General features: G+C 35.0%; 1 protein-coding gene across 1 annotated transcript in view; it reads left to right on the top strand.

Moving 5' to 3' along the window:
- Window positions 1-20,180, top strand: part of LOC134255677 (uncharacterized) — a 38,820-nt gene extending 18,640 nt beyond the window's left edge. Inside the window, exon 3 of the mRNA XM_062738201.1 lies at window positions 19,770-20,180. Coding sequence (XP_062594185.1) covers window positions 19,770-20,007 — 238 coding nt within the window. The 3' untranslated portion in view covers window positions 20,008-20,180. The remainder of the gene's footprint in view (window positions 1-19,769) is intronic.
- The last annotated feature ends 418 nt before the right edge of the window (window positions 20,181-20,598 follow it).

Genomic DNA, 20,598 nt, shown 5'->3' with positions numbered 1-20,598 from the left:
TAACACAAGAACCCCTGGCCCTGGGGCCATGAAATTCAAAAATTTGAAAGAGGCACTCCTGCTCATCATAACTATGTACTTAGTTAGTTAATTTATTAACCCAGAGCAGAGAAGATTTTCAGAGATTCAATGCATTTTCACTATATAACCAATAGAGCCCCGCCCTAACACCAAAACCCCTGACCCTGGGGCCAAGAAATTCACAATTTTGGAAGAGGCATTCTTTCTCATCATAACTATGTACTTAGTTAGTTTATTTAAGGTAGGACAAAACACCTGTGGATTCTATTTTAACCCTTTTCTTAAAAAGTACTGGAGGAAAAAAGAATATTATTACTATATTGACAACAATTAATGACCCCTGAAAGAAAAATAATAAGTTTTGGCATATTTGCATTATATTTTGTGAAAAAATCAGAGAATCCTGTATATTGGTCACTTGGGAGCTTACATTTTGGAATGTGTTTATGCTATCTAAGTGCAATAAACAAGCATGTAACAGTCTGTTATAAAATGCAGTGCAACTTTTGTTCAATAAATAGTAGAGGGGTGATATTTGGACACATATATAAGGAGTCTCCATTCTTTATGTACTACAAAGGTCAAGGTCATATCAAGAAGTCAAAGGTCAAATATTGTGACGTCACCTACTGAATTTTTTAGTTCTTTTGCCATTGAATTTTTTTTTAATCGCCAAAATATCTGAAACCACCGGTTCAATTTTTCTTTATTTTTACACATTTTATTCTGGGGCCCATTCGAATCATTCTGTTAGTTTTTTGTAAAAATTGAATTATACATTTTCTCTTAAGAAAATTTAAACTGTCGGATAGTTACATGTGAATTTTCAATTACTGACACAATGTATGTTCTATATTACTTAATATTTTACCCAAATTTTCCAGTATCAATGTGACTTACTGAATTAAAGTAACAAAAAGTTTATCTTTATTTAAAGTATTACACAAATTTGCAATAGATCAATAGAAAATTAGAAAATAAGGCTCATACTCAAGTCAAGTGTCTGATTTCACGATCTTCTTACAGGGGTCTGATAGGCCACATTTCAGACTATGTGGGCAAAATATGTGCGGTTGAATTTTTTTTCATATTATATATAAAGAGAGATTTTGTATCCAAGAACAAAATATCAAAGTTCCAGAAAAATTGAATTTGAGGAAAAATTTGACCTATCTATTTGGTCCTACCTTAATACCCAAGAGCAGAGAAAAAGATTTTTAAAGAAATAATGCATTTTCACTATATAATCTATATAGCCCCGCCTTAGCACTAGAATCCCAAACTCTGGGGCCATGAATTTTACAATTTTGGTAGAGGATGTCCAGGAGTAAAGAAGAAGATTTTTAAGATTTCATTAATTTTAGTGGTTTTGGCCCCACCCCTCAGGCCCCAGGGGGGCGGGACCATAAAATTCACAATTTTTGTTCCCCTTCACCCATAGATGCTGTATACCAAATTTGGTTGAAATTGGTTCAGTGGTTTCAGAGAAGAAGCTGAAAATGTTCAAATGTTAACACACGACACACGATACACGACACACGACGGACGACGACGGACGAAAACGGATAGCAATAGGTCACCTGAGTGACTCAGGTGACCTAAAAATGTTGTCAAATACAATTACCCATGACCCACCTGTTTTGATTGATGAAACATAAGGCTATTAAAACAGCTTGTTTAACAAATACAGGTTATTATCTAGTGATTTGAATTTAAGTAAAGCATGATAATTAAATTAATTGAATGACGAGTACTACTCGTAATTACCGGCCGAAATGACCATGTACTGCGCGTACATGTATGTAGCCCTATCGTCTATTCTCAAATTTCCAAATAAAACCTGGAGATTATTGAAAATTTTTTCACTGTTTCTTGAATTCACGGATTTATTAACAACGTGAATATAGCGAATATTAACACCGCGAGTTATTTTCCCCCTATACAGTATTTAATGCATGACATCACATCAGACGAAAATATTTAATGCTTAAATGTCTGCATATATGTTCTCCAAGCTAAGAACATGATTAAAGATATCGTTATCATTTAATTTCTATAAAATACTTGATTCTGATTGGATAAAAAATTGTTTTGATACGTGCATCAATAAAATCTTGAGTTCGCTTGCACTAAGCAGCCGGAACTACTTTGGCTGCCTTTACATGTATATTTCCCGCTTCCAGGTTACTTTCTTGAAGGAATAATTAAATAGTTTTACTAACATGTTTACCGGGTAATAAATATTTTCCTGAATTTCGAAACCTGTCCGTTACGTTCCTGACTTATTTCCTACTTTCTTTTCTTTTTAGCTCACCTGAGCCAAAGGTTCAAGTGAGCTTTTCTGATCAAAATTTGTCCGTTGTCGTCGTTGTTGTTGTTGTCGTCGTCGTCGTTGTCGTAGTCGTCGTTGTAAACTTTTCACGTTTTCATCTTCTTCTCAAGAACCACTGGGCCAATTTCAACCAAACTTGCTACAAAGTATTCTTAGGTAAAAGGGATTCAAATTTGTTCAAATGAAGGGCCATGCCCTTTTCCAAGGGGAGATAATTATGAATTAGAAAAAAATTAATGGCATTTTTAAAAAATCTTCTCAAGAACCACTGGGCCAGGAAAGACGAAACTCATGTGGAATCATCCTCAGGTAGTGTAGATTCAAGTTTGTTCAATTCATGACCCCCGGGGGTAGGGTGGGGCCAAAATGGCCGATCAAAGTTTCACATAGGAATATATAGGAAAAATCTTTAAAATTCTTCTTCTCAAGAACCACTGGCCAGGAAAGATGAAACTTATGTGGATTCATCCTCAAGTAGTGTAGATTCAAGTTTGTTGAAATCTGACCCCCGGGGATGGGATGGGGCCAAAATGGCCGATCAAAGTTTTACATAAGAATATACAGGAAAATTTTTTAAAAATCTTCTTCTCAAGAACCATTGAGACAGGAAAGATGAAACTCAAGCTGAATCATCAAAATGGCCGATCAAAGTTTTACATAGGAATATATAGGAAAAATCTTTAAAAATCTTCTTCTCAAGAACCATTGAGACAGGAAAGATGAAACTCAAGCTGAATCATCCTCTGGTAGTGTAGATTCTAATTTGTTCACATCATGACCCCCGGGAGTAGGGTGGGCGACCAAAATGGCCAACCAAAAATTCTCATAGGAATATATAGGGAAACTTTTTGAAATCTTCTTTTCAAGTACTCCAAAGCAATATTAGTGGTATTTATATGGAATCATCCTCAGGTAGTGTAGATTCTAGTTTGTTCAAACCATGACCCCCACGGAGGTTAAATTCAAGCCCCCCATCCCCCCCCCCAAACTCGGTAAACTTTCAGTTCTGATCTAATATGTGCTTTTTCCTAGCAAATTGCTCAGGTGAGCGATGTGGCCCCTGGGCCTCTTGTTTGAATTATCACCCTTTGCTAAACAAACCAAATCGTCTGCATGACAACAATACAGTTATGGGAAAGAATGAAAGAAATCAGCATACTTATGTTAAATTTATGTCTTTGAGATAACTGGTATGAACAATCGAACTGTGAAGAAATGTTTTTCTGCTACCAAAGCTTGGCAATGCCGTTAATGTGTTAATTTTTAGGAAACGAATGACCGAGAAAAACGACACCTCATGAATGAGGACGGAATTCTTCCTAATCTTAGTCGGCAACCGACTCTTTCAGATTTTACAGCATTGACAGGTTGTGATACATATTATATGTTTGGTTTGAAATTCAGATGAAAATAAGCGCAATTGAAATCCAAAATTTTTGTGATTTTAATCCGTTCGGATATTTGAGTAGCTTCCCTTTACATTTACGAATATACCCATTTGGATATAGCAAAATATAATAACACAACAGGTAAGTTTTTTATGTTTAAGAACTGTTAATTATTGTTTGAGAAGGTTGGTAATAACACAACAATATTTGAGAACTTGTTGTTTTCGTTAGGCCTGTAAGTTAGCCATTTTGAATTTCAGCAACGTTAACGTTGTTGTGATATATTCATACGCACTGTTTTTGATGCGTAAATATCATAGTAAAGTGAAGGAAAGTTTCATTTTATTTATTTAAAATCATAATTAAATGAAAAGAAATTAATGTGATATCTTTTTCCTTTGATCGAAGTATCAAAGAAAAAAGTTGAACGGAAAGCGTTTTCATCAATTTCCGTCCAATTTTTTTCGTTGATACTTCGATCAAAGGAAAAAAATATTACATTCATTTCTTAAATCGTAGTCTGCATTTAATAGTGGACATGTATTACCAAATATAGTGACTGTCCTTTGTAGCAAAATTCATAAGATTTATTATTTAGGGAAGAGCCTGCAAGATATCCTATAACTATTTGAATTCATTTATTTGAAATTATAAATCTGATGTTACAAGTCGTACGAATTTTGTTGAATCTTTCTCTTTGAATAAATCGAGTCGTCTAAGCGAAGTTTTCATATATGTTTTATTGCCCTAATGTCTGCGATATTTAATTTTAGCGGCATAATGTTTACACATTATTTTATGTGCGACATTTAGGAATTCAACTTTGATATATCAAAGTGTATAAGTCGTTGAAAACATATCAGAAAAGTATTATACACCTGAGATTGTTGTCATAATTAAATCGCCAAACCTTGAAGTAATTGTATTTGACAACATTTTTATATCATAATATCGCGTTCTAAAACAACAACACGAGGCGGTTATACGTTTCCGTAGTTATACGATTCCGTATGATTCTCTTACAAGATTTGTAACTTGCATGTCAAAACACAACTGTCTTGCATGTAGACATCTTGCATGTTGATATAATTTTCTTGCATGTTAGCATAATTTATGTGGCATGTAGTTGGCAGTAATATGTCACCATAGATATACATTTTTTTGAAACTTGAGATTTGCGGTGCTTGTTATATCTATAACAGCCTTTATGAATTGATGATAACTGTGCAGATCTTCGCTAAGCCCCCGTTCACACATAGCTGCGACTTGAAGACGATCATTCCGATCAAGCCACGATCAGAAAAAGTTTTGGATCGGATCGGATGGGAGCCGATCGGCGTCTGAATCGAGCAAGTCGACAAATTATGGTCTGCATTATGCAGGCACGTTGCAGCAGGGTAGGCCCTCACTTTTTCCCCAAGCAAACTTTTACTATTCAATTGAAAATGTTTATTGAAAGGCCGGTTGCTCCCTTGTTTAGAGCATATTCAAAATAAGCGTGGCGAGAGCGAATAGAGCTCTGCGATCACAGAGTCCCTTACCGCGATCATACTGTAGACCTTTCAACTAATTTTTCAAGTTGCACATTTAGTAAAAAAAAAAAAAATCATTATTAGATTTATAGGTACATGAATTTATCAAAAAAGATAATAACTTATGCATACATTTAATTAAATCATTAAAAAGTTTAAATATTTATAATTGAATTGGACGATGATTGTGTTTTAAGGACAGGTAACTCAGGTGTGTAAAATGACCAACTAAGTGCCGATTTGTGAGTTATCGTTTATAGGAATTACATATAGGCTACTTCAGCATTGGTATTGTTATGTACAAAAAAGGGTTCCTTACATATGTATTTATCAATGTTGCTAATAACACGTGTTCGTGTTTATTTATATCTGTAATTTATTGGCTGTAATGCTGGTCACCTTGTCAGGTGACATTTAAATATTCGTTGCACGGGTTTTAACTGACCGCTGTTAGCACAGAGTATTCTAAAGCCATTCGAAGGCTCTTTTCAGTGCAGATAACACGTCTTTCTTTTTTACTCTCTATTTCCACGTAATATGGGCGATTCGGGCGATGAACTGACTTTAGACTCAGATAAATTACCAAAAGACAGCACAGGAGGGACCTCTTCATTAAAAAAAACTCGGACATTGTTAAACTATTCACGGGAATAATACAGTCTCAATTCAAAACTTTCTCGGGACAGTTAAAAGCGGAGCAGTTCGAGTCTATCTCGAAGAAACTCAAGGAGAATTCTCTACACAAGATAACTGAATTTATTGCCGAATTATTAGAGGGTCTAGAGAAGCTGGAGTCGAGAGCCTTTGATTTAAAAGATTCTGAATCATTGAAAATTTTTTCTGACTTAAGTAAAAAATTAAAAACGCGTCAAAAGCATATACGCATAGCTGATTCATCTCCCGCGGGCTGGAAAACTGTCAACGAATACCAGTGCAATGAAATCGCAGACAACTCCGATGATGAAAAGAAGATTTGCCGTGCCGAAAACAGGGCCCTTAGGCATCAAAAGCAAAACAAGAGATTTCAGCCTTACGGGACACAGAAAACGCCACCAGCGGCAGCTGCGGGATCTCCAGCTCAGCTGGCTCTTCCTGAGGTCACTAGTACTTTTCAGCCCTTTCCTGCCTTTCAACAGTAGCATCAACAGCCATTTCTCTATGGCCAAGGCAGAAACAAGCAGTCAAGGAGACAGCCTATGCCGTACGACGTTTGCTTCGGTTGTTTCGGAACAGGGCACTGGAAATCCAACAGCCCAAAGGGAAAGACCAATCAAAGTCAATGATAAGTATACAGCTTGTTTGACTTGTGTTCATGAAAAGAGTCATACGGAACATAGTATTAAACATAGTCTAAAAAGGCATTACAGTAAATGGGAAGAAATTGGGGCTTATCCTTACATTTTGAAAATAATTCACATTCTGGTTTTGAAATTCCTTTTCTCTCATTACCACCATCTATGAATTTTCGAAATACCAAATCCGCAGAAATTAACACTGAATTTGTCACAGAAATATCCCAGTTAATCAAGACAGGTTGTGTTGTAGAAGTTACATACAGACCATTTATTGTAAGCCCTCTCAGCGTCGCGGAAAACAGGTCAAAAAAGAGGTTGATTAGATTTGAGTAGACTGAATTATTATGTGAAATATGAGAAAATTGGAAAACAGCTCTGGATTATTTTGAAAACGATTGCTATTGTCTAAAATTCGATCTAAAATCTGGCTATCATCATATTGATATTTCTGAAAGTTTCCGAACATATCTCGGTTCTCATGGAACGAAAATATTATTGTTACACTGTGCTACCGTTTGGTTTGTCATCTGCTCCATTTATTTTTACAAAAAGTCTAAGACCTATTGTTAAATTCTGGCGAAAGAAGGGTATTAAGACAGTTCTTTACCTAGATGACGGTTTTGTGTTTGCCCCATCTAAACAGGAATGTTTTTCAGTTTCTGAATTCATTCAAAAGAGATTGTCAGATTTTGGGCTACTTATTAATTTTGAAAAATCTGTATTTTACCCAACTCAGAATTTAAAATGGTTAGGAATTTCTTGGGATTCATGAGTGGCTTCTTTGCAGAAACTAGTGAAGAGTTTTCCTAAAGTGACGGCCAGAGAGTTGGCAAGATTATGTCAATGTCACCAGTGATGGGTAACATATGTAGTATAATGACCAGATTCTGTTCTTTAGAGATAGCATGTAGAAAGTCATGGAACGATGTTATTGTACTCACACAAAAGAACGAGGTTCTAAATGAATGTAATTTTTGGTTACATTGTATTTACTCAGAAAAAACATTTACACACACCGACAAAGAAAAGTGTCATCATTTACTCTGATGCTAGTAGTCTAGCTTCAGGAGCGTACACGGTTGAAGTTGATTCAAAATTTTTCACTTAATGTTAAAAGAATTTGAGAAGGGTATGAGCTCTACTTGGAGAGAGCTTCGAGCAACTGAACTAGCTCTGGCTTCATTTAAAGATAATTTAGTGAATAAAGAAGTGAAATGGTTCACTGATAATCAGAGTTGTGTAAAAATTGTTCAGTCTGGTAGTATGAAACATCATTTACAATCTCTTGCTTACAACATTTTCAAGATGTGTGTAGAACAAAAAATTTCAATTGACATACAATGGATTCCAAGATTACAAAATGATAAAGCTGATTTTCTAAGTAATATCATAGATCACGATGACTGGGGCGTTACTGCAAATTTTTTTGAATTTGTTAACAACTTGTTCGGAACTTTTACTGTTGACAGATTTGCAAATTATAACAACTGTAAGTTGGGACGGTATAATTCAAAATTTTGGAATCCTGGCTCAGAAGCTATTGACTGTTTTACCCAAAACTGGGAACACGAAAACAATTGGTTAGTGCCCCCTATATACACTTAGTAGTTCGGGCTATTAAACACCTAATAGCATGTAAAGCTTTTGGGGTCTTAATTGTTCCAAACTGGCCCTCTGCTGTTTTTTAGCCATTTATTTTTGATAAAGATATGACGTATAGATGGTACGTTAAAGATGCTTTACTATTCAATGCTTATTCAGGGTGATAACAGACAGTGGTCTGATAGCGCGAGGATAGAGGATCAGCGATTACAACACCTTAGGGACTTTTTACCAACTTTCTGTCTAAAATCAAGAGCACCGAACACATCAAGTCAATACAGGTACGCATTCAATGCTTTCTGCAAATGGTTTAGCGCTTTTCTGCCTGCTATTTCTGCATTACCCGCAGCGGATGAACACTTGGCTCTATATATAATTTCTATCGCTAAGGATTACAAATCATCAAGTAAAATTCAATTAGCTACACAATCTATAAGTTGGGTCCACCAGGTAGTAGGGCTAAATGATCCGTGTGAATCCAATTTAGTGAAATTAACAAAAGTGGGTGCAATAAGAGAGACTTCCAAACCAGTTGTAAAAAAGGAACCAATCACACCAGATCATTTGAAGTTATTGGTTCAAAGATACAAATCAAACAATTTATATAATATGCGTACTTTATGTTTGTGTTTGTTGGGTTTTGCTGGGTTTCAGATTCTCGGAGCTCGCAAATATTAGACTTAATGATATATCATTTGATGATGTGTGTATGAAACAGTGGGCGTAGCATCGTTTTTGAAAGTGGGGGGGGGGGGGGCAGCCAGAGAAAAAAGTTTTTTACTTACCGTTGACAAGCAAAAAAAAAGAAAAAGAAAAAAAAAAGAAAAAATAAAGGAAAAAGTTGCCCAAAGTCGAAAATCCTATTTCGTGGGGGGGGGGGGGGGGGGGGGGGGGGGGTAGGTAAACTTTTTCTCAGTGTCAAACTACTTTTATTACCAATTCTAATACTACATTTTCGATACATCACTATAAAAGTCTAAGAGTGGGGGGGGGGGGGCACCCCAGGCTTTCAATTAAAATTTCCTATAGTATAAATAAGGTTGGGAAAAAAAGTGGGGGGCCAGCCCCCCCCCCCCCCCCCCGGCCCCCCTGTTGCTACGCCCCTGTGAAAGTTAACATTGTCAAAAGTAAAACGGATGTTTACAAAGAAGGGCAGGAGGTGTGTATTGCTAGAACTCATGGTGACACTGTCCTGTACATACGTTAGAAGAATATATAAAATTGTTAGGTGCTGAAGTTGATTCATCAGAATATTTATTCAGATCTTCCGTCATTTTGTAAAAATACAAGTGCATATAAAGTTAGAAGAGATAATCGCCCTTTGTCTTATACTAGAGCACGAGAAATTGTTTTAGATGCTTTTGATGCGGGGCAACTTCCCACTGCAGCGGCTGGTATAAGTGACAGGTTGTTTAAAAAGCATGGGCGGTGGAGGTCAGAAAAAGCTAAAGATGGCTGTGTGAAAGAAAACATTCAGAATAAATAATTGTAACCAAAAACTTAGGTATTTGAAATTTACATATACAAGTCATTCTATTTCGACTCTTTGTCTTTCGAATAAGTAAATTGCACTACCAGAGCGCTTCACATCCTAATATACGTATTTGTGTTTATTTTATAAATTATTTATGTTCGTTTGAGTGGCACGAATAAGAACATAAATGTATTCATCAATGTTGCTAATAACACGTGTTCGTGTTTATTTATATCTGTAATCTATTGGTTGTAATGCTGGTCACCTTGTCAGGTGACCGCTGTTAGCACAGAGTATTCTAAAGCCATTCGAAGGCTCTTTTCAGTGCAGATAACTGAATCCCCACCCATCCGCCCTTGCTTTACATGTTTTAAAAAGATTTTATGTTTAAAAATCTTGTTTTGTTTTGTAGAAAAGAAGACAATTAAAGAAGATATGATTGTATTTGTAATGATTTTGTTTAAGTAAAATGCACTACCAGAGCGCTTCACATCCTAATATACGTGTTCGTGTTTATTTTATAAATTATTTATGTTCGATTGAGTGGCACGAATAAGAACTTAATGTTTTGTACACAAAAGCATTGACTAAAAGAAGGAGAATGTCTTCACTCTACCTGAAATAACAGGGTCAAATGAATGGGGAACAGACTATATTCAATATTATTAACTCTCTTTGACGATTGTTATGAGGAAGAAAATGTAATGACATGTTTTTGTGCGCATTTTTGCGCTTCCTATATAAATATATATATATATTTTTACAAGTAAATGCAACAATAAATTATCTTATTTGTGTTACATAGCACGAAGAAGAACGACAGAGTACAAACATTTAATCAGGTTAGAACTAAGAAGGAGGGTAGATTTCACTTTTTATTTTGATTAAAAATTTTACTTATATCTAATTAAACGGTGTCCACAACTATATAGTTAATAAGTTTAACATTAGTACTAAATTTTAAAACCACAGGATTCTATTGACAGCAAAGAAACACTTTGGAAATGCTAAAAATGACTTGCGTATAAACAGTTAGATACCTTGGATATGCTCTAAACAAGTTTCAGCAACGAGTTACCGTTCATAACAGCGAACCCCAGCGGCAGTTGAAAGGCCTACATACTGCATTTATGAAGACTCCACTACGTTTTTTCTGCACTTTGTCACGATCGGTCACGCTTTGATTTTTGTAGAAGTGGTGTCTATGTGTGAACGGGGGAAAAATCAAAGAGTGCAGAAATCGTTTTGATCAAAATACAAACGCTCTGGATCAAACTGAGGAAAGTGATATAATCTTTTTATGCGCCCGGATCGATAGATCTGGGGGTATATTGTTTTTGTTCTGTCTGTCTGTTTGTCTGTGTCTCTCTGTCTGTCTGTTGTCAACTTTAACCTTCGCCATAACTTTTGAACCGTGAGAGATAGAGACTTCATATACGGTGTGCATACTCCACTAATTACGTTCTTTCAAATGACACCAAGGTTAATGACCCTGGGACCTTGAGTGTGACCTATATGCTAAAAATAGCTTTTTCGAACTTTCGCTATAACTTTTAAACCATAGAAGATAGAGACTACATATTTGATACTGCATACTCCACTAATTAAATTATTTTAAATGACACCAAGGTCATTGACATTTTGACCTGACTATGACCTTTATACTAAAAGTAGCTTTTAAAAAAAAAATTCGTTGCCGCATAGTGTTTCACAATCACATCTTGTTTTTCTCTAGAATTAAGGAAGCATTTTGATTTCAAACTGAAAATATTATTATAAATCACATTAGTAAACAAACTACTCCCTCGATTAGTATTACATGTACGACTGTGTATGCATCATCGATTGTTTATTTTTCATACGGACAAAGCCTTATCAAACAACTATTGCGTGGAATGGGCTATGTGTTTAATATTTTGCACGTGTATTTCTTGTGACAAGACCTTTAATTGGGTACCAGCAAATTTGACCTCTTGTCCTTTGAATTTGACCTACTTACTTTAAAAAGAATAATTAACTTTGGCCATAACTTTTTAACAGATGGAGTTAGGGCTTTCATATTTCACATGTATATTTATCGTGAAAAGACCTTTCAGCTGATTTAAATATTTTTTACCCTTTGACCTAAGATTTTGACCCACTTTAAAAACATAAGCTTGGTCATAACTTTTGAACAGTGAGAAATAGGGCTTTTATATTTCACAGTGTATTCCTTGTAACAAGACCATCCTTTGAGTACTAACACTTTTGACTTTTTAACCTTGACCTTTGGAGTTTGACATGCATTTGAGAGAACTGAGTCCTCGCTATAAACTGTGTTACAACACGAAATGTAATAACAGCGCAAAATGTGATAAACCGGAGTTATTGCATTTTGCATTATTACACTCTGCATCGAGATCAACGCAGAATGTAATAACGCAAAATGTACATGGTTCGGACGGTTTTTGTTTTGCTTGCAAGCAATAAGCTGTTGTTCAGAATGTCAATTGTCTAGGGTATAACTATCAATGGGAAAGGTTTTTTTATAACCTTTCCGGCTTTATCAAATGTAAATATATAACCAAAATAGATTACAGTTCCTAGTAACTAGACGATTAATTTATTGAAAGAATTTTACCATGGTTCGAACGTATCTGACCAAGGTTCGGACATGATATTAATATGAAATAAACTTACATTCTTTTAAGTTACTTCTATCATAGGCGTCCCCCCACTTTTTTTCCAAATATATACCTATTATAGACATTGAACATTGCTTCGTAGATTTAGCGCCCCCCCCCCCCCCCCCCCCACATACACACACATTTTCCACAGAAACGTCGCAGTGTAGGTTAAAAAAAGGGAAAGAGGTGGTGTTTGGAAAAAAAATTTTGGTACTGAAGTTCGAACTTACTCCCCCCCCCCCCCCACACGAAATAGGATATTCGTGTTTGGGACATGGACAGTTCCCCCCTTTTTTTTGCTTGTCAGGATTTTTGTTTTTTTGGCAGGTATAATTTTTTTTACACTAAGCTCCCCCCTTTCAATTTGCTTCCGACGCCAATGTCTATACAATATTCATTTACAAAATATTTCCCTAGATAGCCTGACTATATTACACTATTTTAAAAAGTATTCGGGAGACCCTAGTGGTCAGACAAAGTTTTTGAAAGTTCGGGGGGGGGGGGGTACAAAGGAGTGCTTGTGTGTACAGGGTGTGTGTGTGAGGTTTTTTTTTTAGGTTTTCAAAATTCAAACCTATATATGGCGTATATAAGCTATTAAATAAAAAAAAAATACGAGATTATAAGTGTAGATTTACACGCTGTTTGCTAATTACTATTAATTTAAAATTGGATAAATGCGGAGTCGGAAAAATAAATCGGTTATTGTTTTAAGTCTCTAATATCTTTGAAACGCGATTGATTTTAATTGTATAATTTACAGGAGAGTCCTATCTTTATATAAAGTAACAAAACAAATAGAAAGACCCTTTTTTTAAATTTTACTTTGCCTGCACTTACGAAAATACGCCATACATGATATTAAATCATTCTCATGATTCAATTATGCTGAAACAAAAAGTGCGGTGGAACAATTTCAAAAGATATTTAATGTTTGGGAAAAAAGGAGGCAATTTACCTCGCCTATGAAACTTCGTTCCTGGGGGGCTAAAATAAACCCTCTCCCCTCCATGCTATTAATAAAAAAACAACTTCAAATAAGATTTTAATCATTTCTTTCGTTAAACAATTCTTAATAATTTATTGTTTTTTAGTTACCCTTTCCTTCTTTTCTCTTTCCTTTTCCTTTCTTTTCTGTGAGGCTACCTTATCTTTATATGCATCATCTGATGTAAGGATTAAGAAAGCTGGATCAGATTTTGGCTTACGCTGCAGTTTTAGTTTTGGAACGATATCTTCGTCTTGGTCGAGGGTATTAACTTTTTTGTTTTCAAACTTGATTAACAAAAACCAGGTATTATGAGTTTACCCATCACTGCAGACTTCAGAGGTACTGAATGCCTCTTTTGGTACAGCATCTGGATTGTACGGGCAGATTCCAGTAGCAGCAAACCCATTCACAATCTTTGACGACTCTCTTGCCATCTCCATCCAGACGGAACGGAACAGGAGGAAGAAGTTGGAATGACCTACTGTACATCCAGTCTCCGCCATCAACTCACTTGTCTTCTTCCTCCACTTGGACTTCATTGGTCCAAAAAGTGTTCTGCAAAAAATCATTTGGCAGATATAAGTACCGGTATGACTCAATATCAATATATAAAAAAAAAAAACACGCAAGAAGTAACGTACTGCAGAACTACATGTACTTATTTTCATGAGGAATAAGTTTGTAGACCAACGTTATAATTATATATCAATAATTTTCCTTTAACCACGAAGATTTGTCACAGGATTTTTACAGTATTCTCACCTGTCCAGTGGCTGGAGCCATTTGGAGGTGTGCAATGGCAATTCTACCAAAATGATGCTGTTCTCTCTGATGGTACTCACTAGTTCCATGTGGTGGTGTGAATCGTGGCCATCAAATATCAGGATCTGAGGTCTCGTGGGTCCAATGTTTTTTTTAAAGAAAACTTCTGAAAACCACATGAGAGCAAGACCCTTTAATCAAGATAATAAATTTACGTTTTTATAGTATACTAACTAGTATGTTTGCGCATAGATACTGAGTTAGCCATAAATATTTTAAAATCTATACAGGTAGTCTTACTTGTTTCGTCCATCCTGTAGGTGACACGCATAATATTGATCCATCAGGGGCATTTTCGGTGTCCCATGATGGTAAAGCCATTTTTGTTTTTCCTTTAAAGATAAAATGAGGGAGTAGTAACTACCCCGCTGCATTTCCACTTGCTATGAGGGTTATTGTTTCCCTCGTTCCCGTTTTGGAATGTATGGACTTAGCGCCTTTTCTGTACATAAATAAATTTCGTTTTAATGCAAACTAATAACAAAACATGTTATTCTATGTATTTGAATATTTGAGTCAATCTGAAATATTTAAAACCACAGGCACCTGACGAATGGAATGAGCCCCCCTTCCCTTGGAAAATTTCTATTAGAAACGATAATTTATCCAAAATACATAAATATCCAGTCTGTTATACCTCTGTTTCTATTTCTGATATCATTTTCCATTTTTTGGTTATATTCTAGAGTTTGCCCCGCCATTCCATTCGTCAGGTGCCTGTGTATAAGACCATCGAATATTAACTTGCAATATTGAAATATACAGCTTACGTCATTCCTATCTTTAGCTCTACTGGTCAGAGACCAGAAGAGCTTATGCGACAGTAATGCGTCCGTCGTCCGTCCGTCTGTCTGTAAACAATTTTTCAAAATGCTACTCCTCCTACAGTTTTGCTCTGATTTCAATATAACTTGGCACACAAGTAGATTATACTAAGATACATAATTCTGTTTATCGGTTTTTGATTTCGGTAAACGGTGTTGCCGTGGTAACTAAAAACAGAATTTTCTGTGAAATTCTTTCAAATGCTACTTCTCCTACAGTTTTGGTCTGATTTCAATATAACTTGGCACACAAGTAGACTACACTAAGATACATAATTCTTTCTATCGGTTTTTGATTTCGATAAACGGTGTTGCCGTGGTAACTAAAAATAGAAATTTCTGTGAAATTTCTTTTAAAATGCTACTCCTCCTCCAGTTTTGGTCTGATTTCAATATAACTTGGCAAACAAGTAGATTACACTAAGATACATAATTCTGTATATCGGTTTTTGATTTCGATAAACGGTGTTGCCGTGGTAACTAAAAATAGAAATTTCTGTGAAATTCTTTCAAAATGCTACTTCTCCTACAGTTTTGGTCTGATTTCAATATAACTTGGCACACAAGTGGACTACACTAAGAACATAAAGAGACTTTATCAAGGATCATTATTCTATTTATTGCTGTTGTAAAGTTTCAATTCCCAATTGCTTAAGTACTTTTCTCTTCCTTTGCTATAAGTACAAACCAGTAGAGCTTCAGTCTCGACAGAGACTTCTGGTTTAGTTTTATGATAGAATATGAATTTGGCCGGGATCATTTTCGAGTGTCTGAGAAAATATGGGATTGAAATTCAAGTTCGAAGTTTATTTCTAATCGACTTCACCTACGCTCAAAATCAATGTTATCCCAGAACTATTTTTTTTCAAAAAATCCATTTATCATGTTTATTGATTACACCAATAATACAAACGGACAGTCTATTCTGTTTTGTGAAGGAATGAACTGAAAGAAATTTACACCCCCTTCTTTAGGATCCTATGACCGTCCCCTAGATAAAATATAATATCTTTATCTTCTAAATCTATAATGTTAACGTTTCTTCATTTTTTTCATACCCATTAATCTCAAACGATTCGGGAATTGAAAGTATTTGAAAAATGGTTTATTTATTATTACTCTACGTACGAAAGTAGCTTAGGTAGATTGAAATTCAACTTCAAGTTTGAATTTCAATCCAACGTTTTCTCGGACGTCCGTGTCGAATGCAAGAAATGATGAAAGCGTAATATTTACAAGTTTGCCAGTTCACTGAGGCACGTAGCATCCCCCAACTTTTTTTTCTAGACATAACTTTTTACATAAAAATTTTTAATTGAAAGTTTGGTTGGCCTTCCACTTTTCCTTGCAGTACACAAGTAAAGGTAATGTAGTAAGAATGGGCAAAGAAGGTAATGAAAGAAGTTTGATTCTAACACCCCATCCCCGATTTTCGAGTAAGGAAAAAACTGGAAAATTGCCCCCCCCCCTTTTTTTTTGGCTTGTCAATTTTTTTTTCAAGCAAACTAGATTTTTTTCTGCCCCATCCCCTTTTCAAAAACGATGCTACGTCCCAGCAGTTATATCTTCCGCGGTCTGCACCATTGTTATATAGACCTTGCAACAATTTTCTCTGAGTCGAATAATAAAGGGTAATAAATGTCTCATCCATATTCCATATGAGATGAGCCTTATTTGTCAGATTGTTTGTGTCCAGTTCAGCCTTTAAGCTTTCAAAGTAGGACCCCACTCTCTCCCTTGACATCATCTCGTGTCTGATCGACGCCGTGGACTCTGGAGTCCTCAAACTGAGGTTGTTGTGTCTCTTCTTTAGCAATCGCCACCATTTTTCAGAAAGGCGCCCGTTTTTAAAAGGTGTTCCCCTTTTCTTAGCTACGTCTCCAGCGTAACGAAAAAAAGTTTGATTTGGAAAAACCAATACCAATACCGCAAAGTGGTATGTGTGACATTGTGTTTGACGGCTGCTTTCCTACAGACGTACCGTTTAGTACGTCATAAGCAGCGAGCAGATCCTCCTCGCTATAAGTTTTGCCCTTTCTGCTTTTTGTTTTCATCTAAAAATAATATTAACTGGAAGAAATATGTGTTATCTTTATTTAATCAAGCAATAAGGTTTATTTTAAAAATTACAGTATCTGGTCCGTAATCTTTCCCCAAGTCTTTAATTTGCGTGATCGTAACTAGGCTATCGATGCACTTGAACCCAATGTTGCACTTTTGCTCCGGACCGGTTTGCCTCCTCCACCTTTCCACAGGACTCTTAGCTTTCAGAAAGCATGGACCTTCAATTAGATTTCTTGTAAATAATTGTGAAACGATGAATGCATCCGGGTGGCGAAGATAACATCTTTTTTCTGTCATTGCACGATCTTCGTAAACTGCAATCGCATTTACGTCTCCTGGATTGATACTTTTATATAATATTTTATATGCGACCCAAAGACATAATTATCATTGTTGAAAATATGAATAGAGAAAATCTAAAATACTCTTTTACATAATCTGATATTTAGATTTTTTTCAAGTACTAATAATATGCTAATGCTTAGATTATCAACCTTGTTTACGATTTATTCTCTCCAACTTTTATAAAAAGTACATTTAAGCAGCTTAAACCTTGGTTGGAACAGTGTTCGACTCATGGTCAGTTGGGTGTACAAACCTAGGTACACTTTGTTTTTACACTTCTCGGAGGATTTCTCAAATAAGAAAGAAAATAACTAATCTATTTTTTTACTGTGGGGAATGATTACTCACTCAAAAACGCACTACAAATAATACATACTGGATCAAATACAGAAAAACATCAGATATTTGTATTTCTTCAAAGTGTATATTTACTTTTTCCACAATGTTATGACGTAAAACGAACTATACATACCTTCAAATCTTAGCGCCACCACCAAGTATAGAGTCACTTGATAATTAAATGGTCTTGACTAAATAAAAAACCCGATCGATGAGATTGACATGTTTCCCTATTATGTTGGAAACCGATTTATTACACGGAAAAAAAAAATAACGCTAAAGTTGTCCGAACTTAGGTCACTTCTTTTGTTTGTCCGAACATTGGTCAGTTCACACATTTTGCGTCGAGATCAACGCTAAATATAATAACGCAAACTTTTATAATGCGGTTTTTGGATTATTACATTTTGCGTTGAGATTAAGTAAAATGCAAGAACGCATAATGTAGTAACACACATTTTGGTCAGCCAGGTTGAGTATAATTTTCAACTGAGTAGTGGGCAAAGAAAAGAAATGCAAAGAAAAGAAAAAAAAATAAACATTGGTTAATTCTTTCAATAGACTGGATTCTATAATATATTGATTTCATTAGCGACACGTATTAAAAATCAGTTTAATGTTGTGTTGTTAGTGTTGCAAATTAGGAAAGTGCGTACGGGGGTGGGTTGTTTTTGCTTGGGGGGGGGGGTAATTTTGTTGACCAGTGTACTTTTGCTTTTTAACAAATGCAGTGGATTTAACAAAAAAATCTATTAATTTGTAATGACAGGTGTTTCATGTAATAGGGGGGTTGTTGACGATTGTGATTTTATGTTGTTTTACGACCAGCAAAAACAAAATTCTCTCTCTCTCTCTGTCTGTCTTTCTCTCCAATAATAAAACATCCTGGTAGATTGTTTCTGGATGCCCACAGTAATACAATAATCAACATACGGAATATGCATTACCAAACATGAAGTCTCTATCTCCTATGGTTCAAAAGTTATGGCTTAAGTTTGAAAAAGCTATTTTTTCATATAGGTCACAGTCAAGGTCATTGACAAGTTGACGACAGACAAACAGAGAAACAGACAAATAGACAGGACAAAAATCTATCGATCCAGGAACATAAATAGTTTAAAACTTTATTTGCAGATATTTTCCTATGAAACAAAATAAATTTTATTTATATATTGATATTACTTAACTTAATTATAATTTGTTTAATTTAATATGTTAATTTCGTGCATAAAGAACAAGACACAGTCTCAATACAAATTTAGCCCTTTGTATTTTTCTAAAATATAAAATTGATATAAGAAATTAAGATTCATCTCTCTAAATCAAAAGTCTTCCATGCAGTAAGAATACACAAATCGTTTTTCTCATTTGACCTTCAAAATACTAATTGTGACGTCATTTATTTGCACACTTTCCAGTATTTTCTTAAAAAGTTGCAGAAGACATCAATTCTGATCAAGTGGAATTTTCTTTCAGAAAAAAATACTCTGTATGCATCGCCTACAAAGATTTTGAGATAAGTTATTTTTCAAAAGCTGTGAACATAATAAACCGGTATCCAAAAATTGAAGTGGGCGTCGGAGGCAGACACTATTTACTAAAATAAAATAAACACAGAAATGGTGTCATTCTGAGGTTTTTCTGCATTAAACTTAGAAATGTACCAAATTTATGACGTCATATTTCCACAAGGTCCTCTTTCATTTCATATTCCTTAATAATTTATCATATTCATCTATACTTAACTCTTGTAAAAGCCAATTTCATAACTTTTTAAGAACATTAAATTTTTAGGGCACAATGAAGTCCAAACCATTCCTTCTTCTTTATTTTATATATTTAATTTTATATCTCAAATTCTATTAATATCACAACTAGTCAAGAAAATTAAGTCTGCATTTGTCTTTAAAATGTGCCAGTAATTTAACGAAATGAACACTATAAAAACATTTTAAGGACTGAATTCAATATCTTATTGCTTGCAAAGCATTGATTCATTTCAAGTAAAACATCTTCCATGTATCAATGTCAGAACAACATTACTATTATTCAAAATGTTTCTAACAACTTACAGATCTATAGCCACAGAATTCAGCTGCGCCGAGACAATATTGAAAGCGTTTGAGTGCGGGGAAGATTTTTTGAGAGTATCCATGCAGTTTCTACATGCTATTCAGCCAACTGTTTGTATGGACAACTCTATTTATTGGGATTGGGTTCGGAGATTCGGTGGAAATGGAGTATCTACACTGTATTCGTCATCTCTTTTACTACTCTTGATATTGTTTCCGCTGCTTTTTTTGATTCGTTAGATACAGTTTTAAGCGTATGGTTGGAAACATCAGATTAAATCAATCATTTTCAGTGTACATTGTAAAAAACGTATTAACCTGTAAATTGCTTGAATGTTGAATATAAATTGCTTGAGTCGGGTAGAAAAAAAATCATGACGCCAAAATACATTGCGTTTAGAGTAAAAGAAAAAAATTAAGCTAATGAATAAAATAATTATCACTATTACAGACTTCTAGTGTATTTATTAGGAATTCAGTGGTCGCCGGTGTAAAGACGAATAATGACCCCCATCGAATAATGACCGGGGGGTCATTTTTCAACGACGAAAAATGACCCCCCCCCCACCTGTAGAAAAAAAATCATTTTTTGTAGAAAAAGAGTCCTAGGGTCATTATTTTATATGTTCGTCCTATAAAAAATTGACCTCCATTGAAAAATGACCCCCTTTAAAGTGATACAAAATTTATAATATTTGATATCTTTTTTATAGGTAAAGTAATTTTTACATTTTCTGTAACCAGAATAATACAAAAAGTCGTATGAAATAATTAAGAGATTCACGTAGTCTTTCAATGCTAAAATTGTGTTTGAAAAGAGATTCTTTAGTT

Source organism: Saccostrea cucullata, unplaced genomic scaffold, assembly GCF_032062105.1.
Source record: "Saccostrea cucullata isolate Sc308-1 unplaced genomic scaffold, CSIRO_AGI_Scuc_v1 ctg3582, whole genome shotgun sequence".
Taxonomy (NCBI): domain Eukaryota; kingdom Metazoa; phylum Mollusca; class Bivalvia; order Ostreida; family Ostreidae; genus Saccostrea; species Saccostrea cuccullata.
This window is presented reverse-complemented; position numbering and strand designations above follow the sequence as displayed.